Source organism: Rhinolophus sinicus, chromosome X (assembly GCF_036562045.2).
Source record: "Rhinolophus sinicus isolate RSC01 chromosome X, ASM3656204v1, whole genome shotgun sequence".
NCBI lineage: Eukaryota > Metazoa > Chordata > Mammalia > Chiroptera > Rhinolophidae > Rhinolophus > Rhinolophus sinicus.
Window position 1 is genome coordinate 14,545,112 of NC_133768.1, and position 23,681 is coordinate 14,568,792.

Genomic DNA, 23,681 nt, shown 5'->3' on the forward strand with positions numbered 1-23,681 from the left:
TCCACACTCCCACTTTGTTTTCCCTATTCTAGCAGAATACAGAGTAGCAATTGAAGTCATTATGAACCTCACAGTGGGAGAGAAAATACTTGGCTATAATTAATCATGTAAGAGGCATCGTTATCATTAGAGGGTCAGTTTGTTAAGTCATACCTTTGGGCCAGAGGGGCCAGCAAGGCAGGTGGGGAACGGAGGAGTTTGCTGACTTGGTTTATCATTTCTTCCGCGAGGTTAGGCTCCAGGCTGCCTAAGGACAGAACTTTCTCCATCTGAGCCACTTGGTTCTCAAGATCAGAAACACTGATGCCGCTGGTGTGAACAGTTTCTAAAACAGAGAGCCAAATCACTTGATGAACACACAATGGAAAAATTCACTAATAAAGAAACATACATAGACTCTGTGACCTGACAAACCCATTCCTAGGTATTTGCCCCAGGGAAATGAAAACATGTCTTAAAAGAAGATTTGTTCATGAATGTTTATAGTGGCTTTTTTTTCATGATAGTGCCAAACTGGAAACACCCAAATGTCCATCAACTGGAGAATGGGTAAACAAACTGGTCCATCCACACAATGGACTATATTATTCAGTAATAAAAAGGAATGAGCTACTGATACATACAGCAACACGGATGGGTCTCCAATTCTCTAATGTATTATGGTAACTGAAAAAAGCCAGGCTCAAAAGGCTATATACTGTATGATTCTCTTCATATGACATTCTAGAAAACCCGAACATACAGTATAAGGAAACAAAACAGATCAGTGGTGGCCAGGGGCTGGGGGTAATGGGCAGGGGTGTTGACTGCAAAGGGACATGAGGGAACTCGGGTGGTAGTGGAAGTGTCATATATCCGTGATGGTGGTTACATGACTGTGGCTGTTTATCCGCCTCATAGAACTATAAAATTTTCATCCATCCATAGAACTGGATAAATTTTATTGTATGTAAATTGTACTTTAAGAAACCTAACTAAAAAAGTGTAAAAGCACATCAGTGTATTTAGTGTATATTCATACAAGCATAGATATACCTGTATTTAATTTATATCATGAGTACAGGATTTTATGTGGGTAACTAGATGCACTTTTTGTGGGAAGGAGAGTATTATAAAATTAATAGGTGAACTACCAGCTGTAAGCCTGGTTTTTAATAGTGTTTTAAATTGGGAAACAATGATACAAACCTGTCTAACAAAAGTCTCTTAAGTTTACCACCTAACATCCTATTTCTTATTTTGCATGTTCCTTTCTAATCTTTATCCATGTGTTACAACATACTGTTATAAACATGGTGTGCAAACTATTTTTTGTATTTTCACTTCACTCAAAACTTGAAAAATGCCCCCAAGTCTCTGTTTAGCTGTTCTTATGCCTGGCTATGTAATAGTCACTGTGTTATGTGAGTCATTGTGACACTGTCATATTTCAGCATTCCTCTCTTGTGGAACCATTAAGTTATATTATCTACTTTTTAGCTACCAGGTAAATACTCTACCACATCTTTTATGCATATGTCCCTCTGCTTCTGTTGTCTCACTGCCTGAAACCCAAGTCCTGGGAATAGAAGCACAGATCCAAGAGGCCAGTTAGCTGGCCTTTCTATGTAGCCTTGTTAGGTTGATTCTCAGGGTCAATGGTGATAGCTTTGGAAAGGTGGGCATTTTAGACCCAGGATAATGAACTTCAATTTTACTTTGTTCTTCATCAGCCATTAAACCTTCTCTTGACTAGAGTCCCAATGAATTTATTATTTGGCCTAAAAGTGTTCATATTTATAAAAAAATTGCTTTTTGTGTGTGCAATTTTTGTGCAAATTTGAAGAAATATCAAGTCATTTGGCAGAAGTTCTAAATCTCCTGAGGGGAGATGGTGGCATGTGTGGGAGGAGGCAGGGACCACGACCTGAGCTGCAATCTCATGTCACCAAGAATTTGGCTTTGCCTCATACCATCCAAAATTCTAGAGAAGACCTGCTCCTCACTCACTGAATTGAAACCCTGGAGAGTATCCAGACTTCTTTCTGCTTCCTTCCTTCTTTATCCTTTACCCCTAAACCTACTTCGTGCCCTGGGACCCCTTTGCAATTTCCATGCCATTCTTATGTAGGCCATTGTTCTCTACCTAGTGCTGTTAGTGTGATTATTTCCATCTTTGAGTAGAACAGGCTGAGTCAGGAGGAGCTAAATGGCTTCTCTCAGATCACCCCGCCTGCAAGGGCCCATGCAGACCCACGCCTGGGACTTCTGACTGTTTTCCCCTACTCACGGCTACCTTCGCCCAGTCCCAGTTCTGTCACTCTGTGACTGATTTTCAAGAACACCAATTTTTTCTTTTGTCTTCCGTCTAAACGGAGTTACTGCGTTTAGCAGTTCAAAAGTTTTCTCTTCAGAGAAAACAGTGGCCCAAAAAACCTTTTGTAGGAGAAAGAAACCTATAAAATAACTCATCTTGGTAAAATAAGATCTGTGCTTGCCTCAGAGCTATTTCTCCACTCTTGGTCAAAACAGTTACACTAAGCCATATCTGTGTTCTATGAATGCCTGAAGGAAAGCTCTCGAAATCAAGCTGACATCATAAAAAGAAAGGCTCAGCATGATCTCATTATAGATACAGTGGTACCTCGGTTTTCGAACATAATCTGTTCCGGAAGACTGTTCGAGTTCTGAAACGTTCAAAAACCGAGGTGCGGTTTCCCTATAGAACGTAATGCAAAATGGATTAATCCGTTCCAGACCTTTCAAATCAACCCCTAAAACTGCAAATTTAGCATGAATTTTACTATCTAATGATGCCATAGATCCATAAAATTTACGGCGTTCATAATCCGAAATGTTCATCAACGGAGACGTTCGAAAACCGAGGTACCACTGTATCTCGATTTGGCAGGCTAGCAGCTATGTGTCAGGTAGCCAGAATTACAACAAACATAGAAGCAGCTTGATGCCTGATACTTACCTGTCTTGTCAGGAGGTGTGCTGGCCGTGATGACATTCACAGGGGCAGACATGGTGGGAGAGGGATGTGAGGATTTCATAGGTGGCAGGGTGTGGTAAAGATCAGTTTGGGGCATAGGGGAAGAGAGAGTTCCAGATTGGGAGAATATGTCAATGGTAGGGCTAAAAGCTATGGGAGCTGAAGGCTGGGGAGAAGGAAGGTGAATCACTCCTGTGAGGCTCTGGGTGACAGGTCGATGATCTAGAGGCTCAACAAAAGAGAAGGCACTGGAGACCCGGGAAAGAACGGTGGCCAGAGGAGCAACTGGGATGGAATTGCCGGAAGAAAATGGTGGGCCACGTGGATGACCAGCATGACACAGAACTGGATCCTGCAGGTCACTAAAGGAAAGAATCAGAGACGTACACATGAGTCATAAATGAGCTACCGAGAGATGACTCTCTTCCTCTGGCAACCATCCTACACCACCCCGAAGCGCGGGCTGCACTCCAGACTAAGGACATCATAATCTCGGAGGGTGGGAGGCAGGCATCGGTGTTTTTAAAACTCCCCAGCTGATTCCAACATGCAGCCGGGTCTGAGAACCACTGCTCTGTTGTCTAGATCCGTGCTACTCAAAGTGGAGTCCATGAACTAGCAGCACTGGCATCTCTTGGGATCCTGTCAGAAATGCAGAATCTCAGGCCCCACCCAGACCTACTGGATCAGAAGCTGCATTTTAACAAGATCCTCAGTAATTGAGATTTGCAGTAACGTTTGAGAAGTGCTGAAATTGAAAGCTCTTATTCACTGTCAAAATTCCAAAGTTCCTTAGCCAACATAGCCATTAAATGTTATTATTTTTTTAGGAAAAGGGTCACATGTTTGCTACATACCACTGCAGTTTTTCTAACTCTTCTGGGGAGGCAGGGCAGGGTATTCTGACAGAACAGCAGCACTGTTCTGGAGGAGACAAAAGGAAGAAGAAAATGCACGGTCAAGAATAAGGAGAAGCTCAGAGCCATCAAGTATTATAGTTCTTACACTGACTGTATTTTAAAGGGCATTTGTCTACAACAGGTGATAAAATAAATGGGATGCCATTATATTGACAGTTACATATACAAAGTAGGTGCTCAAAAATAACAAGTGAATCATTTTGGGGGGGGGGTGTTATATGCACACAATATCAATCGCTCTTCAGCAACTCCGAAGAGGAATTCAGAATTAAATAGATCCCAGCAGCAAGCCATGGAAATTCCAAATAGATTTCTCCTTCTCTTCAGGGTATATCATGTTTTCAAATACAGTATAGTAAAATTTTATCATGAAAGCAGGAAAAATCACTTTTTAGAGCTCCCGAAAAACTGCCCAAGGACAAAAGAGTCAAAAACAGACAGCTGTAACATACGTAAATTTATTAATTATATTTTCAATTTAAAAAAGAACACGTCAAAGCCACATGAAGATGAACACAGCAGTAAAGATAGAGACAACTTACCTATCGGGCGAATCTTTACTCTTTTCAAAGCCACCATTATAGCACATATGTTCACTGTCTTATTCAATTTTATTGTGAATGTACAATTGAATGTGCTATAAAGAGAAATACATACAACCAGAATGTTACTAAATTGGAAATCTACCTACATATTTGTAATTGCTTTTTTAAACTTAGAGTGAGGAAAGGGGACAGTGACACTGTTAACTTGCAATGTTACCTTAATAAGCTAGTAAACACCCATGTACCGTGGTCTGAATTTTACCCAAAAGACTTTAAAGGACAAGAAATTTACAGAGGTTTATATTCACAGAGGTTGCAAACCAGAGGACCCTCTGAGCACACACAGCTGATGATTCCTTTTGCCTGCCCACACAGAGAACAGGCTCCGGTGAAACTTGGCTACAAAGACAAGAATCTGGACATCTAGTCTTAGCCCCAGCTAGCTACTTGTGTGGCATCTGGAGGATTTGAATTTCCATCATCGGAGCCCTTTCAAATACCAGCCTACGTGAACATCAAAGTCTCTTAAATCCAAAGTCTCTCTGGAGATTAAATCTAGATGGTCAGATAACTAGGAATTTAAGACATTCTATTTCTTTTCTACTTTAGTCGTGGTTTGGGTAAAAAAAAAGTTAATATTGCAAAGAACAAAAAAGAGGTAAGTGACATGAACTAAATACATAGAGTGCACAGGGAATTCGATCTGCAATTTCATGGAAGACTTGCCATTACTTGTACCAATGAATAGTTTGATGAGTAGAAACTGTCATTTTCTAGGACTTTTACTCTCACAGAATGCTCAAGGTTTCAAGTAGTGAGATTATTGGTCTATAAGCCGTTGGTTTAAGCAGCCAGGACAGCCAATGGACGCAATTTAAAATAAGAATCTGTGCAACCTCAAATAATTGTCGGGCAATCGCTGATTCACCCATGCACACACTTTAATTTCTTTTTTTCTCTTTCTTGCCAATCTTTTCCTTCTGTCTCTCCTTCTCCCAAGCTCCATATTGTGTTCCTTCTTCTCTGACTGTCCCTCACCCTGACTGGACCACTGTGAGCCATTTCTTGGTCATATTGGTGGCCCCTGGGGCTAAGGACCTGATAATCCTTAGCCTTATAGAACCAGAGGCCAGTGGCCCGACACCACCCACCCCTCTGTGCTTCATAAAGAAATGAGAACATGCTTGTGACAGAGTGATGAGTGTTTTGGAACAATAAAGATACATATATCCAAAATGTCATTAATAGGTATTTATTTTAGAGGAACACCTTTGAATTTGCAACCTAAGGTTCCTCAATACTTTATTTCTCACGAGTAGAGTATTAATGGTATTTATAAAAGTATTAAAAATAACTGACCTTTGAGCATCTTCTGTAGTACACACTATAAAATAAGTCTGAAACAAACAAACAAAATATATGTGTTACTTTGATAGTTGAAAATGTCAGACAAGACAAACCAGGACTAATCAATAGCATCACTGAATCTTAGAACTACAAGAATCCCTAGGGATCATCCAGTTCACATCCCTACTAGATTCCTGACATATGATCAAAGCTATTCAGGCTATACAGGCTCTGCTTAGATACCTGTAGTGTCAGGGAGCTCACTACCGCACAAGGGAGCTCATTCTGGAGCCCTAGTTTTAAGAAACTTTTGGTTTTACATGAAAGAAAATATACCTCCTTGTAATATCCATCCATTGCACCTAGTTTTGATTTTTGGAGTAATGGAACTAGTCCATTCAGTCTTTTAACTTGACAAATTTGGGGGAAATTGAATACGTATCTTCCCAGAAATGCAGAACTCCATGCTTTCCCCCAAATAACAATAATTGTAAACAAGGTACAGGGTGTACTATGATTACCTCACTTAGGGTTTGCAGGGTTTTGTTGAGGTCTGATCGTCTGTTAATAGAATGAAAGAAATAGACATGAAGGAGACCATTGGTGGTGTTAAATTCAAAACAAATTAGATTTTTAGCAAATACATTAAGCATGTGGTATTTATTGCTTGCAGTGTTCACTTTGAAGGAACACTGGGTATAATAAGAGGTTGCTATGTGCGAAAAATAAATTATTTATATGACAAGGGAAACTAACCACACAGAAGCTGTATTGTTTCTAGCCAACAGCGAGATAGAAATTATGGTTGAACAATCTTGTTATTCATTAGATTACTGCAAACCCCAGGCAGCTTCTTCTGGCAAAGGGCCAGAGGAAGAACTGGCTGGCCCGAGGCAGAATTTCTGAGGGGCCAGCCATTCACCCCGGAGGCTCTGGGCCTCTGATTTCTTCTTCATTTCCTCTCCAACTGACCCCGCCTGCCCGCTAGCACTCTCCAGCCCTGCCTTCCCCTCCTCACAACTCCTCTTTAGGACTTTCCCTCATTCCTCTCCTCTGATGGCACTCCAACAACACTTTTATTTCTTCAATGTGGCAGAACTTCACTTGAGGTAAGGATGAAACAAATCTAGTTTAAAAAGTCACTCTAATGCAGTGTTTCACAACTTGGTGACTCTGCCCACCAGGGGACATCTGGCAGTATCCGAAGACATTTTTGATGGTCACAGTTGGGGTTGGGGTGTCAATGGCATCTAGTGGTTAGAGGCCAGGGATCTGTTACACAACGTATAATGCACAGGACAATTCCACATAACAAAAAACTATCAGGCCCCAAATGTCAATAGTGCTGAGGTTGAGAACCCCTGCTCCAAAATAAATGGCAGTCAGTCGTTAGTTCTAGATGGCTCCAGGGCAGGTCTGGAGGGAAGAGAAAGATGGTGGCAACAGTAGTCAGGTTTCTGAGCTGGCAGGAGCTGCTCCTCCATAACTGTGCTCAGAGGCCACCTTCTTCCTGGGGGCTTTTACTGGCCCCTCCACTCAGGTCTGACCTGCTCTATATTCAGATATTTAGAATAGTCTTTGGTACCCTGTACCTGTCACTTTCATTGTACAGATCATACTGCATTGTTATAATTCGTTCTCATCCTGCATCTTTCCTACCAGGCTCCCCATTCTCAAAATGGTCTCATGCTGGAACCACCTGGGGAGCATTCAAAAATACTGATGCCTGCATCTCAGACCCCAAATACTGATTTGATTGGTATGGAGTGTGCCTGAGCATCAGGACTTTTAAAGCTCCCCAAGTGATTTCCATATGCAGCCAGGGTTGTGAACCACAGCTCTGGATCCAGTTTTACATTTCAGACAGCTGGCTTTCTCCCCACTTGTATCCCCAAGGCCCAGCATATAGTAGGTGTTCGACAAATGGTTGGTAGCTTTCAAATGAGCTCATCTATATTTTAAGTCTAGTAATTAGGATGAATTACTTACAAGCATGCTAAGTTGTGTTCTATTTATAAATTTGTGAGTTTAAAAACCGTTTTCCTATCACTATTATTGCCCCCCTAAATATCTTTCTAGGACACTGATATCTCCTGCTTTTTATTTCACATATATACTTGGAATAGTTGGAAAAGCTAGATTTTCATCAGGTGGTCAAAAAATAGGCACAAAGGAATGACCATCACCGCCACCCACCCCAGTTCTCACTACTTTAACTTTTTGCATCATCAACTCAGTAAAGCCCTGGGGACGTTGGATGTTCCCCAAGTTGGAATCATGATGTTCTCTTCACCTAGGCGTTGCCAAGTCTAAATGCTCGTTGAAAGGATGACCCTTAAGAACAGTTTTATTTTATTTTTTTGACCTAGGAAAGGTTTTTCTCTTCAGTGCCGTCACAGATAGTCCCCAGAGCTTTTGGATTTGGTTTAAAAGTTGACAAAAACTTCATTTGAGAAGTACTGAATTTCATCTTTGACACTGCTTCCCTGCCATGAAGGCAAAGCCATGGAGTTTCCCCTCCCAGTGACAGGCTGCGACTGTCTCCTGGCCTGGGCCAACCTGCTAGCTGACATTTGGTCCTGTTGTCTAACTGAGGGCATCTGTTTGTAATGTAGTTCTCCTTGTGCTCGTCCCTGTAAGCTGAGGTCTACTTAACAAAGACCTCTCTCTGACTTTTGAATCACTTTTGTTCATGCTTTATGAGCAAATAGTGTACAAGGAATCTTACCTTGAACTCTTCTTTCCACCTTGCTGGCTATTGTATCATATTACAACTCAAAGCCAATTCAAATGGAAGTCTTACGTAATTTCATAGCAAAGAGAAGAGCCTCATGGGAATATTAGCTGATGACAGGTGACTATGGTTATAGTTTACAAAGAACTCAAGAACCAATTCTGTATATCCTTTGGGTCTGTCTCTTTCCTAGTCTCAGCTTCCAGAAGAAATAGAGCTCAACAAGTATCTTTCCATAGTTGATGTCTTAAGTTTCAAATCAAACAGCAGATTACTCACTTCAATTCACTTAGAGAGTGGACTCCAGTTAAGGTGCCATTAGCCATATTTTGATTCTGTTAGAAGTACAAAATCATTAAGAATACAAGAAATATTGTTTTGTTTTGTCTTTTTACACTCTTTAACAAGAAATTGTTCTTCAGCTTTGTTGGCCACCCAAAGAACTACACCCTAAAGACTTTGAATGCTAACTGCATGGAATACTATCTAGCAGATGATCAAGACCATATTGACTGAGCCAGTTCTTATTTTTATGTTTTCTTTTTAAAATATTCTGCATCAGCAAGTGTGATGTGCTAATTTCTGTCTTTTGTTACTCCATTCTGTCTTTTGTTATTCCTATGAAACAACACTACTAAAGCTCTCTACACAAAAAGTCCCAGATTTAAGTAAAAGATCCCAGTGTAAAAAGGGAAACTTGATAGCAGCCATCACTACATTTCTAGAACCTAGTTCATTGCCTGGCACATAGTAAGTACTCCAGAGATAGTCACTGAATGAAAAAACCACGTTTATCTGGGATCCTCTGAACCAGTCTAGGTTATGTAAGACTGATACTCCTGTATCCTAACCCCCATAGAGTGAACAGGATCAGATTTAGAAGACTATTCTTAGATTAACTACATACAATATTGTTGTTAGGAGTTTCTAATATTATAAATTTTGACTGGTAATAGAATTGCATCATATAAACATTCTTATTCAGCAACAAACCTAGTGAAAACTAAAATATAATTAACAAAATACCATGATTATTAAGAGGTCAAGCCTTCTTAACAAAGCTAGGAATTCAATAACATTTTATTTAAATTTGGTAATAAAAGTAAATATGCCAAATATCATATAAATAATCTCAACCTTAAACAAAGCTTTAAATACATGTGAATTCATTTTTTAAGAATGCAATAAGAAGAATCTTAAAACCTACCTGGGTAACGTTGCTTTCTTCGTCATATGGAAACATTATCTCACCTCTATAAAATGCTAAAAACAAATTTTCAAAAAGAAATCAGACTTGTATTCTTAGAGCTTGAGGATTAAAACAACACAGAAAAAGATCAAATTATAAACAAAGTTTTGTCAAATTCTTTGTTGTTATTCACATTTACTTTTCTTCTTTTAGGTTTTTTTTTTAGGGTTTTTGTTGTTGTTTTGTTTTGTTTCAGGTGCACAAAACAATGTAATAGTTAGACATTTATCATTTATATCCCTCACACAGTGATAACCCCTCTCCCCCCATCCACTACCCCTCTGACATCGCACATAGTCATTACATTTCTACTGTCTCTATTCCTAATGCTGTACTCTGCTTCTTGTAACCATATATATATAACCGTATAATGTCAAAATTGTAGTTGACATTCATTATTGTTCAGCTCCAGCTTCAGGTGTACAGTGCAGTGATCAGGCATCTACATCTTCCCTGAGGTGGTCTCCCTAACATTTACTTTCTTTTCTATCAGAAAGTTACTCAATATAATTTTCAGAAAATATGAACTATAAATTTCCTGTAGGAATGCAGAAAGAACACTTGTTCCCTTGTCCAGAAATTTTATCCCTACATGCTTCTCATCAGAACTTTGTTTCCCTTAAAGATACTAACTGGGGGAACTGGGGCTCTAAAGTTAATGTTTTAAAAAAATCTTTTTAAGTTGTTATAGTTGCAGTTACATAGATAAGGGAGGGAGGGAAAAGTGTTTCTCAGCAGTTTAGCAGCCAAGTGCAAGTTCATTTATTCCCTGCTGATGTTTTTGTTTTACTCTTTCTGAAAATACAGCTACCAAATGCAGTATCTTTCCCAGGGACAAAGTTGAGATTTTGCTTTTGAAACCTGAATAGAGTGGAGGGCAGATTTTTCCTTCAGTTGAACAACTCATTTTGACTTTCATGCCAGAAATGCCGGAAAACTCTGTTCTTAAAATGCTCACTTTGGGAAATATTGAAGTCAATTTCAGTCACATTATTTCCTGCAGGGGATACTTGGAGGGGTTTTACTCTATCTAGAAACAAATAAAATAGAGGTCCCTCAACAGAAGTACCTTGTGTGCACTTCATAATCTAGAGATTTAAAAAAAAAGTCCTCTTCAGCAGAAAGGCAAGGATGTCATATGAACTATAGCAGGGGTCAGCCAACCCTTTTGTGAAATATCAGATAGATAGTAAATATTTGAGGTTTTGTGGGTCATATGGTCTCTGTTGAAACTACTCAACTTTGTAGTTGTAGTGCGAAAGCAGTCATAAACAATGCATAATGAATAGGTGTGGCTGTGTTGCAATACAACTTGATTTACAAAAATAGGTAGCAAGCTGTATTTGGACTATAAGCAGTAGTTTGAGCTAGAGGGTTGAAGGCCTTTTCATCTCATCTTCTTTTATTGCACCCCAAAGTACAACTGATCCCCACAGCTCAGTTCCCAGTGGTGCCCTTCCACTTGAAATGGCCAACAAAGCCACCAAACCAGAGATGAAAGTGATTTATCTATCCCAGCAACTTTTTTTACTGAGAACTTGAACTTTTGCATGTTGAAATTTTAATTAATACAGTACATAATTATTAAAAGTAAAGATACTTGATATATGCATGGAATTATTTATCCATTTTTGAAAAAAATCTGTGTGCATGTGCTGACACCCACAATTTCTCTCTGTCATCTCTCTAGTCTCCTTCAGTGTTGTTGAGGGCTTGATGAGTTTCATAAATGTGCTGGGAGCACAGTGGTAGCAGAGCAACCGGGAAACCACCATTTTTTGACCCTCAGCCTAACTCTTCCTGGTCAGCTCCAAGGTTCTTCACTAGCCTCCATTTCCCTTAATGAACCTAGATTGGAACCTGCAAAAAGTGAAGGTCTCTATATAGTTTCTGGCAGGATGTCATGGAATTTATGGTACAAACGAGTTGGTCCCCTGATGAGGTTGTTTTCAACAGACACTAAAACAAATGGTCAATTCAGTCACTTAATTAGGGAAAACATTACTCCAACCAGCTTTCTGGCATCTGTTATTCAAGATGACCAGTTTTTTTTTTTTAATTAAATGTTCAATTTTCAAACAGTTATCAAACATCATGTAGACACAACACTAAAGTAGACATTAGTCACCAGTCCAAACATAGAGGAAGCAAAAAAATAATGAAATGAATGGAGAGTTCAATAAAGAGAAGGGTAAGAGAGGAGGGAAGAAGGAGAGAAGAGAGAGTTATACAATATATGAAAATGAAATGTATCCAACAAAGTTTGTTTTCTTTAATCAAAATCAGGTAATATTTTCCTGCTATATTCTACCAGCATACCAACAGCAGAAAGATCATATAAGCAAATCTCACACTCACACAAATAGAAAGTGTTTGTGAGACAGTCTTTCAACAGAAAGTTTTCTTGTTTTCTAAACCATCCAACCTTAACTTATTTCACTTGATATTGTTTCCTGTGTTTTTCAAACAAATTATTAAAATGTTAAAGAGAACAGAATAAAGGAAAATATTCCTCTGTTTCTTTTTATATCAATGGAGTTACTAAGATTTAATAGTATAAAGTATGTTACCTTCCTTTTCTCTCTTGCTATGATCTAGTTCTAACATGCCACACCGTGTTTTTCTGTTTTTCACATTTGCTTTCATTGCTTTTAACAAGGAAGGGAGCCCAGAGAGCCAAACCAATGTGAGAAAAGTGGTTATTTCATTCCTTCTGGCCCATGGCAGAAGGGAAAATATTCTCATTTCAAAAATAGCACATTCTCAAGAGATTTCCAACTCAATTTTTAAAATAGTGGACAGTCTTAGCTAGAGATGGCAGAATACACTATGGGTACTACTGAAATTTGCATCCAATTAAACTAGGTGTACTGAGGTTTTCAACATTCTAGTAGAGTGGTTTGTTTTATTTTTAGCAAAAGACAACATTCTGTTTCTAAGCTATAATACTTAAGATCCTATGGAAAAGTTTGAGGGATTTACATACAAGAAGTGGCTTTCAGTAATTAAATTCATTATTAATTATGTTCCTGAATCAACTCTAAGGGTATTAGTTATGGATTTAAAGCTATAATGAAAAATATTTGGTGTAGAGCTTCATGCTCTCATATTAAGGAAGTTAATCCACCATCTCACTAGGCAATGGGAAGATAGTTTCAGCCAGATCTAAAATTTGCTTTTGTTTTCATTTGGTACTCATAGTAGCCAGGTGGTATGAAAAGAGACAGAGATCAAAGAGACACACATCACATACTCAACAGGAGCAAAACAGCCGTTTTTCTCTATGGAGCCAATTTATCTGGTAACCGGTAATGTGCACAAGAACTAACCTGAGTCATTGCAAATAGATGACAAATTGCAGATATTTCTCTGGGGTTTGACTCCTGCAAAGAAAATACAACCCAGCAGGTTAAACATGTCAACACCTTCACTTATGTACTACATTGTCAAGAGAATTCACAAATTTAGGCATCAAATGTGGACCAAAAATATAAGTTGGATATAATTGGTTGGATGAATTCCACAAAGACTGAAGGAATGAGTTTTCATTTCTTAGTTGGTCAGCTATAGAACTTGGTTCTTTACTATTTAGTATGTCAGTGTTTTATCTCCTACTCCTCCCTAAAATGTCTTTGTCCCAGTCTCAATTAATCCTTCTCCTGTGCTGTATAAACAAAACATTATGAATACAAATTGAGCATAGAGGCTTTAAACGAAATAGCCCTAACTCATAAAATTCTCCTTTCTTTCTGGGTAGGGGAGAACATGAGCAGTTTAATGCTGGTCTTTGCTCCTTATGCAAATGTGTTATGAAATAACATCAGTGTCATGACATCATTTCACATGAGCAAAAATTACAAAATTCAAAAAATATTTGCTGAGTGCCTACCATATTCTACAGGCTTTGGGAAGTTCCAGATATAGACCCTGCCATCAACGAGCTTACAATCTAATGAGTGATACTGGCTCGTAAATAAAAAGTTACAGTGAGGGCAAAATGGAATGATGGCCAGGACAACAGACCACACAGGCATACACAGGAGGCAGAGATGAATGGGAGATGAAATAAGCCATGTTAGAACAAAAAACTTCATGTATATTAACGTGAGAAGCACTTTCACCTTTGGTGAAAAGAAGCACATCTCTTTGATTTGAAAAGAGCTCAAGGTTGACTACTCTAGGAATTTTTCCTTCATTCATTTCATCTTTTTGGCAGAGTATAAGAAATCTGTAGTGAGGCTCAAGTGCTGATAATGTACTAAGCAAACTGTCAAGGGGAAGAGATTGTTTATATTAAGGAATATTTTGGTCCTTTGTTAGATCTGGTTTGGTTGGAAGTATGTATGTAAAGCCTAATTGCTATTTTATTTCCATTGTACTTCATGAGTGCTTAATTCTTTCCTAAGAGAATTAGTTTGGACACAAACTAAAATTATAATTTGAATTAGAGTGTTTGATATGGTTTCTGCCAGAATTATTTAGTTGATGTTTGGTGTATAAGAATTATGGTTCAGCTAAAAGTTTTGATTCTGTGAGCAAACTGAATTAAGGTGCCAAAAATTACTTGATATGTAGATCCCTGTATTGTTTCTATAGATTCCTATATGGTTACCCACGTTAAAGAGAAAGATTTTATTTTAAATATATTTGTTTATGGATACAACTCACTAGAAATATACACTATGAAATTATATAATATGTAGATGGTGGGTAGTAATGCTTTAAATATTTTTTTACAACAGTTGGTCTATTGCTTACTAGCTTTTCATTCTATCATATCTCATCTTTCTCTAAAATTTTGTGGCACCTTCGTTTCCGGTAATGTGTGTTTTTCGCTGCTCACTTATACTGAGAATTTTCTTTCCTATTGTTAGGGCTGTTATCTGTAATTTCCCGCGAGTACATGGCCACAGGTTGTCCTTTAAATCATGAGTGAGAAACCTTTGTCTGTAAAGGGTCAAATAGTAAATATTTTAGGCTTTTGTGGGCCATCTAATCGCTGTCACAAAAGTAGCCATAGACAATATGTTAAAAAACGGGCATGACAGTTTTCCAATAAAACTTCATTTACAAAAATGGTAGTGGACCATACTTGGCCCATAGGTCATAGTTTGTCAGCCCCTGCTTTAAATCAACCAGAAGCCTTTGTTAAGCATATCATGTATCCCTAATCTTGCACTAGGTACTTAAAAGTACATCCCTTTTTTTAATTTAAAAAGAGTTTAAGGATTACTCCTTTAATAATCTTTCCTTCATAAACTGCATCCCATTGATAAGCATTACCTCCCATGCTTCTTAACCATGACAGAAAAAACACTTGTGTAATCACTGCCTTATGTGCATACATGTTCAGGTTAATTATCTTTGTTTGCTTTATCTCCCATAGACTAGAAGATTCTTGAGGGTGGGCATTGTGTCTAATCATTACTGATATAGCCCCAAACTCTTCATACAACTTCAGGTACCCAGTGCATAAATATCTATTCATTAAGAACAGATTTCATTTTTAAAAGGTAGGAAAAAAAGAGAAAGAAAACATTAACACCAGTCATTTGTTTAATTTTACTTTAGCTATAAAAAAGAAAGTCTTGATATTGATAATAAGTCATACCTGATGCATTGAAGGTTTTTACTATAGTGATTTTAGTTTTTTCTGCAAAGAAGCAATTTAAATATTAGAGCAGAATTGTTGCTTGTTTTTAAAAAACAATTTGCCATGAGTACCATTGTAGTGAAGTGCTAAGAAAATCACACTGTTGACACCTTTATGACACTATTGGTCATCGCCGCAGCAAAATGAATGGGAATCGCATACTCGGATCATATAGCATCGGTATTGGGTGGGTCTGGGACTTGGGTTTCCATGTTTGCCCGGTTAGGTCACACCCATTACACGCCCGACTGCGTGTGCAATTCTACTGCAGTTTCCATGTGCTGCTGCTACACAAATTCATGCGCACTTACACTTCAGATATGTGGCATTACGTCATTATCAGGACCTTCAGGGGACAGGTTGTGAAGAGCAGGTGATTCCGAATAAATATTCATGGAAACAGTAAGCACAGGACCTAACATATTGCTATTATACTCCACAATCAAGACAGTGTCCTATTTTCTCTGAGTTAATATTATCCCCATTGTATTGATAGGTAAAATTATTCTCAGAGGTTGAGACTATCCAATTGAACTGTTCAAAGTCAATGACTCAGAGGTAAATATTAACACACTCTGAAGAAGCAAACCTTAGAAATAGCTTCCTAACACACTTTGGAGACAGAGTCCATGGTTCATTTCTCGGATAATGGAGAACCAGGTTCAGAAATCTTTGCTGTAAGGATGGCCAATTAGAGCAGGCTGTGTTCAGGGCACAGATTTGCAAAGAAGCTCCATCTCCTAGGGTGAGTGGCAAATTTTGAAGAAAAGCAGAGCTCAGATCTTGGAGAATGATTATGTTAAGAATGATGATGTTATACTGACAATTTCAGAAACCTCATTTGTGTATGTGTTATATTGATGAGTTTCTGTTTCAATGTGTGACTGACTCATGGGCAATGATTGGTGGTAATTATAGAGGCTGATAACATATTGCATTATCATGAAAGATCCTTTAAATACATTATTTTGTTTGACCTGATACTTTCATTTCCAGAGCAAACAACACACTACTGTGAAATTAACTTCTGGTTCTAGTAACAAAAGTGCTTTTGGGGAAAAATGTTTAACCTCACTAATAATCAAGAATGTGAAAGAGAACCTAAGGCACTGAGAGAACGATTTCATAATATATGATATAGACTCTGTTCTCAGCAAAGGTACAGTGACACACATTCCCATCCACTGCTGGCAGGAATGTTGCTGGGCACAACCTTTCTAGAAGGTAATTGGCAGTAGGTATCAAGAGCCTTACAATATCATAATGCTGAGCCATTAAATCCAATCCTTGGAATGCATCCTATGGGAATCAGGGATGAATGCAAAGATGTTGGCACAGGATATGTATTGAAACAATTCCTACTAAAAAAGTAGAAACAACTCTAATAGTCAACATATGATACACAATGGAATATTATCCAGTCATTACTAGTAAGGGACACTGGAAAATACTTATAATTTAATATGAAGTCAAAAGGACAAGACATAATAATCTATGTAAATTGCGACTATTTTATAAAAGCTGTATGTATATAGGTATATATGATACTGAATGGAAATATACCAAATTATTAACATCGACAGTCTTAGGAAAGTAACATTAAAGATTAATTCTATTTTCTTCTTTGTATTTTTCTATAATTTTCCATTTTTATGAACTAAGTAAGATATATTGCCATTATAATAAAAAAAATAATAAATGGTATTTTAAGTGGAGTTCTATGGCTATAGCAGTTTGGAAGTTCAGGAGTGTGATGACACCAGAATTATAGTTCAATGTCAAAGTAAAACAAGTAATAAATCAACAGTTGAAGGCATAGGAAGTGAGCAAGAAGATAACTTTTACTAACCCAAAAGACCACACAAGTGAGAAACAAGAATCCACAGAAGACCAGCTATTATATTTAGAAATAACTTGATATTACCTGTCTTGTTTAAAGTAGATAACACGTTCAACCTAGCATCTGAAATAAAATAATAAAAATTAGCCTAACTGTTGGTATGATTAACAAACACATACATCTTCCTAGGCTTCTTACACATTTCACTTTTCCCCAAATCCTGGAGAAGTTAGAAAATTTGGTAAAATCCGCCTGACACTACCAAATGTATTTGCTGCCCACCCCCTCACCACATGATCCATTCTCTAACTCCCAGAGACAATTTCTGAGCAAGTATTCATTCATTCAAAATGTTTCCTGAATACAAGTTACACGTCTAAAACAGAGCAACACTCCTATAATTATTAGATTAAAAATAAACTCATTTGTGTAGTTTAATGCTTTGTCCCATTTTTCTCTATTACAAGGAAAGTTCCTAAGGGATATGATATTTCCATCGTTAATTTATAGCCTAACTTTAATATATAGCCCTGTGGATGCTTAATACATTTTTGCCTAATGGTACCTTCTTATAAAAGTAATTCTAGTTTAAATTTGGAGTTCTTGAACATTATATTCAACTTTTAGGAAAATCTCACTTTCACCTCGTTTCACTTAAAATCCAATTAAAATCTATTCTATTAGTATTTCTTTTAATGAAAATCATTCTAGAATTATTCTGGATGAAACTTTAGGGGGAAAAAAGGCATGTATTACATTGTCACGCTTTTACAAAACCCCATATAAGATGGGGTCCAAACACTACTGCCAAAACTATTTTGAAGATGTTCTTTCACTGTAAAAAGTAATTGCACTTAAAAATGATAATGCCTGCCCCTTCCTGTTTGACCAAAATTGAATTTAAACCAGTTTCTATTAGTGTGAGCTGCATCTATGTTTGGTTAGCTCTTTAACCACTAACCACATGGTGAGATTTTAACTAAGGGATTGTGAAAAGTGTTTGGTTTTGACTGCAATAAGATGGAAGGCTTTCTATCCATGGGGGGTGGGGAGGGGAGAACAGAGTGTGCTGCCCTGCCCACCGCCTTTGAATATAACCCTGTTCTTTTCCCTTTTCTCCAGCATCCTGATGAAGCCAGTTTTTTATTTTATTTTATACCATTTTAAAATTGATAAAACCATCTGTAAAAAGGCTGTCTTTGAACACTCTGTGCCTCCAAATACATTCTGAATCATATTGAATTCACAGGATGTGCTTTTCACATTTAAACAATCTGTCATATAAAATGTGTTGGGATTGTGTTGGCGAGCAAGGGTACTCAAAATGTGATCAATTATTTCTTTTCTTTTGCAGAATGGTTTAAGTGGTGAGGGCTGTCCTCCCTCCATGATAATAAGAATTTTATCATTTAACCAGAAAGTTTAGGTTGCTCTCCAGGGTTGACAGTCTTGGGTTTTGGGTTTTTTTGTTTTGTTTTGTTTTTTGGTTATTTGAATATGGAAACCTTAAACACCATTCATTATACTTATATGCATATTAAGGGTTATCAATTTTCACTTGCTTCAGAAAAAATTCTTACCATTTAGGCTTGTAGTTTCAACCTCTTTTGTCCCGAGGGAAAAAAACAATACAAATACACAGTTAAATAAAAAACTTAACAAATTGGGCTAACTCTAGGTTTAAATTTTTTCAAAATCTTGCCTGAAGTACCATTGGAGTACGGGACCAAACCAACAAGAGATGATTTAGCTGCAGGAGAAAAAACAACAAAATTTTCTAATTAATACTTTGAAACAATTATTTATTGAATGTCAAGGAGTTAGACCTTTTGAAATATAATTATGAAAAGGAAGTGGAAAACATGCTATCAGACTAATATGTAGTTAAATCTGCAAGTCCCATAATCACTCAGTGAGTATACATTTAATCAGAGAATTGTAGAGAAGAATTCTCTGATTAAATGTATACTCACTGAGTGATTATGGGACTTGCAGATTTAACTACATAAGAGATGAAACGACTGTAATTGTCCCATTTTACAGATGAAGAACCTGAAATTCATGACCACAAAGCCTGTTCCTACCTATGGAATATTATGGAAATAAGTTTAGGAACCACGACAAACTATGAGACAGACATACTACTTTCAAAATTTTTTAGCCAGAGAGTTCTAGAAAACATTTTATACTTTAAATAATTTGTCGAACTACAATTATGAAACATATGGGCACATTGGCTCCATTCTGTTATAATGACACCTGGCAGCTCTTCCCATAGTGAATTTAGGATTAAAACAAACCTCAAACATTGCTACCACTCAATACTGTACTACCTAACACAATTTCCTGGTGAGTTATTTTAAAGCATGGCTGCTATCAATCAAGTTATAAGTTTACTGTGGAATAACTCCACTTACACTAAGCGGTCAGTCTACTACACACATTTTGCATGTTTAAACATTAAAAAGACCCAATGGCTTGACCTCTGTGTATACAAAAGAAAAGTAAACACAGACGTTTTTACGACAAAAACGAGCTTTGCAGTAGGGAGCCCGATATTCAGCCGGTAAGGATGACATTTGGGTGTGTCAAGGCGCTTGGCTGGCCTGTCTGTTTTAGAAGGCTCATGCCTTGGCTGAAACACACACACACACCCTGTCTGTCCTACATTATTCATTCCATATTTTGTCACTTACTGCATTTTTAAAAAAATGACCAAGGATATTTCTTGAGAAGTAAGACAGTTCCTGAGCAGTAAGATAGATTCAAAGTGTGGATATGGAATCCTTTGCTTTTGGGGCAGAACAAAATAATTGACTAAAGTTGGTTTTTCATGAATGACTATTAATTCTTCTGAATGTTGATGAATGGTGATGCCATCCAAAGAAGAGGCCTGTGGGCACAACCACCCATCTGTCCCTGATGGACACTGGCGCTTACCTTCCAGTTAGTGCAGCTCACCCCTAGGGCCCCCAGAACCCAGGCTGTGACTGGAACCAGTGTGGGCCTCAAAAGCCCCATATCCCATCCCATTCAAACAGGATTTTGCAAAGATCTCACCAGGATTAAGTCTAATGAAGGCTACTGTGCCAGAAGAAAAATGCAGTGGTTCATTTTCACCGAGAAGCTTAACAATGAGGGGGCAGATTCTGGGTTTGAGTCTTCACCCCATTACTTCATAATTCATAATAATGATAGTTATTACTTATTAAGGGTTTACTCTGTGCCAGACACGTGTTATCTCATCTTCACAACTACCCTATGAAGCAGATACTATTATTCATCCTAACTTACAAATGAAGAAACTGAGGCACAGAAAGGTGAAGGAACTTGCCCAAAGTTACACAGCTAGCAATGGGGCTAGGAGGGTGGTGGCTAAATTCAAACCCAAATAGTCTGGCTCCAGAAAATGTGTGAGCATGAGCAAGTTGTATCCTCTCTGACCCTCAGTTTCTTCATCTCTAACGTGAATATAATGATTCCTATGCTGCAAGATTGGAAGCAAAATGAGATGTCTGCAGATTCCCAGTGCATGAGAAGTAATAGCTATTTTGTTTCAATGAATTAATTAATAACAGGAGCTCATTTTCACACAACTAAGGATAGAATGTGAGGTGACTCCTTACCACAAAAGATTATTCTGTGATATATTGGTATACCAGAAAGAATACAGAAGTAGGAGTCAGAGAAGCCACGTGCTGCCTCTGCGTGATGTGGGGCAAGAAGCTGTGTGACCTTAGACAAGTTACTCAGCCACTCCAGGCTTCACTATGTCATCAACTAAGGGAGGGGCTGGACCTCTTTACCCCTGAGGTTCTGTTCCAGCTAGCAGTCTTGAATGTGGGTCCTGTTCCTGGTTCCTGCCAAGACGAGTCCTAGTTAGAAATTTCTCTTTCATTTATTTCCCTTCCCGTTCTCATGAGTGCTAAGCCCTTAGAAGCCTTTGGAAAAATATTCATTCAGTAAGGTACTGAGAAACCATAAAAGAACATCTCATCCCTCAAATACAAGAACACTCGGCATATTTATGTTCTTTTTCCTACACCCCTAGAGGGCAACCACCATTCTGTTTTCTGTATCTGTAAGTGTAGGGTTGTTTTTTTTTTAATTCCACATATAAGTAAGACCATAAGGTATTTGTCTTTCTCTGTCTGACAGTCTCGATGTGACTTCTTTATATCCTTAGTTATAAAACTTCTGTTTAGCTAGACTTCAGATGATTCTCCAGGTTGATTGTTCTGTAATTTAATTGTAATTTTAAAGTGTTCATGGGAGGAGGTGAGCATAGCGTTTACCTACATATTTATGTTCTTGATGCTCTTCAGGAGACTTGTGAATTAGAATACTGAAAATAACATTGAAGAACTTAAACAGTTACCATAATGAAAATCCCCAGTTTACTCCCCAGCTCTGTCCAGCAATGCGATGGAACAAATATGCCTGTCCTCTTGCCTGTGTTTGCTATTGACTTTTCAGGTGTAGGTTTAATGACAGAATTTAGTGTAATTAAGTTTTATGGGAAAAAAACCCCAATTTTGCTATATCTGACTACATGCCATACATATTGCATGGAGAACTTTTAGAATATTTTCCTGAAATTCCCCAAAGTCACGAAATAACAGTCTTACCAGATGGTGATAACAAACTGAAATTGTCAGGATTCTCTGTTGAGGAAAAAGGTGAATTAAAATTAGTTTAGTTTGTGCATAAATTTATAGGAGATCAACATCTTTAATGGGAATGAATGTAAAATGAGTTGCAAATAGCTGCCAAAAGAGGGCAGTATGTTAATTTACTATTATTTTCAACAGCCTAATCATTACTTCTTTTTAATTCTCTACAAAGATTTATCTTTGGTGAAGCAATTCTTCCAATTTAACTGTTGATGGCGCTCTATATATTTTGTTATATAATGAATGGTTTAGCACATTTTAAACTAAAAACGATGACTAAGAACTTTAGTTGTTGGCTAATATTCATTAGAATTTGTAAAAGTAAATGTATACATCTGCATAAATTAATCTTCCATTAACTGTGCTTCTGTTTATACCTATTAGCACACCTGTTAAGCCACTTCTTTTTTATGAGTTAAACTAGATCAGACGCCTCTGGGTGTATAAACTGCAAGAACTGCTGTGTTATTTATTTTGGGAGGATACTTAGATTCCTTAAAAGAAAAGTAATTCTGTTTTTTCTCTATGAAAAACAATATACATTTACTGGAGAAACTTCCGAAATTATAGCTAAACAAAAAGAAAAAAATTAAAACTACCTATAATTTCACCACCTACAGATAAATGACATTAACATTTTGGCATATATTCTTTTCTCTCTCTATATGCGTATGTATATGTATTATATATCTACATATATACAGTTGACCCTTGAGCAAAGTGGGGATTAGGGGCCTCGACCCCACCCACCCATGCAATCAAAAATCTGCATATAACTTTTGACTCCCCCAAGACTTAACTACTACAAGAACACTTGGCATATTTATGTTCTTTGTCTTTTTCCTACACCCCTAACTCTGGCAACAACCATTCTGTTTTCTGTATCTCTAAGTGCAGGTTTTTGTTTTTTGTTTTGATTTCACATGTAAGTAAGACCATAAGGTATTTGTCTTTCTCTGTCTGACAGTCTCGATGTGACTTCTTTATATCCTTAGCTATAAAACTTCTGTTGAGCTAGACTTCTGTTCGCCAGAAGCCTTACTGATAACATAAACAGTTGATGCACACATATTTTGTATGTTATATGTTTTATATACTGTATTTTTACTATAAGCTAGAGAAAAGAAAATGTTATTAAGAAAATCATAAGGAAGAGAAAATACATTTACAATATTTATTGAAAAAAATCCACCTATAAGTGGACCCAGCAGTTAGTTCAAACCCATGTTGTTCAAGAGTCAACAGTATATAGATAAATGAATATATGCGTACGTGTATATATGTATTTATGTGTATGATAAGAAACATCATATCACACAAGCTATTTATAACCTGGTTTTTCTCATGACAGTATAACCCAACAACTATTTATAACCTAATTTTTCTCAGTGCATGCAGAGTGGTTAGTTTAGTTCCTTGATTGCCCTAATTTAATTGGAATTGACTCTTTTTAGTCTTTGTCTTTCAATATATCCCTCATGTTACTTTAATATTCCACCAATCAAAGAGTCTTGGGAGCACTCTTTGTGGGAAAATCAGTCATTCACACTTTAGTATGAATTAATTCCAACTGGCTGAATTCTTCTGCTCATGTAGCAAAGACCTACCATACTGAGCCATATTGAAAAGAGTCAACATTCAATATGGGCTACTATGAGAATGACACTATCAGTGTGGGAAGATGAGGTGGAGTAGGGTAGGAATGTGGTACAAGCAGGGAATAGCGTGAAGGCACTGAGGGAT

The 23,681-nt window shown here is 37.5% G+C and overlaps 1 protein-coding gene and 1 long non-coding RNA gene across 11 annotated transcripts in view; one reads left to right on the forward strand and one right to left on the reverse strand.

Annotated features, from left to right (window-relative positions):
• LOC109460239 (uncharacterized) overlaps positions 1-23,681 on the forward strand; it is a 253,015-nt gene that overhangs the window by 23,346 nt on the left and 205,988 nt on the right. The gene's annotated exons all lie outside the window — the stretch shown is intronic.
• ADGRG2 (adhesion G protein-coupled receptor G2) overlaps positions 1-23,681 on the reverse strand; it is a 102,791-nt gene that overhangs the window by 18,815 nt on the left and 60,295 nt on the right. The window contains exons 4-17 of one of the 8 annotated variants that reach the window (XM_019755400.2): positions 21,894-21,929; positions 18,977-19,015; positions 18,846-18,869; positions 17,350-17,388; positions 15,384-15,425; positions 13,102-13,155; positions 9,731-9,786; positions 8,803-8,858; positions 6,311-6,350; positions 5,802-5,839; positions 4,440-4,534; positions 3,835-3,901; positions 2,960-3,339; positions 154-325 (exon numbers count right to left, since the gene is read on the reverse strand). In XM_019755400.2, the coding sequence (XP_019610959.2) occupies positions 154-325; positions 2,960-3,339; positions 3,835-3,901; positions 4,440-4,534; positions 5,802-5,839; positions 6,311-6,350; positions 8,803-8,858; positions 9,731-9,786; positions 13,102-13,155; positions 15,384-15,425; positions 17,350-17,388; positions 18,846-18,869; positions 18,977-19,015; positions 21,894-21,929 (1,138 nt within the window). Of the gene's footprint in view, positions 1-153; positions 326-2,959; positions 3,340-3,834; positions 3,902-4,439; positions 4,535-5,801; positions 5,840-6,310; positions 6,351-8,802; positions 8,859-9,730; positions 9,787-13,101; positions 13,156-15,383; positions 15,426-17,349; positions 17,389-18,845; positions 18,870-18,967; positions 19,016-21,893; positions 21,930-23,681 lie in introns of all 8 variants that reach the window. The other 7 variants (XM_019755398.2, XM_074323670.1, XM_019755401.2 and 4 more) reach the window with 7 other exon arrangements.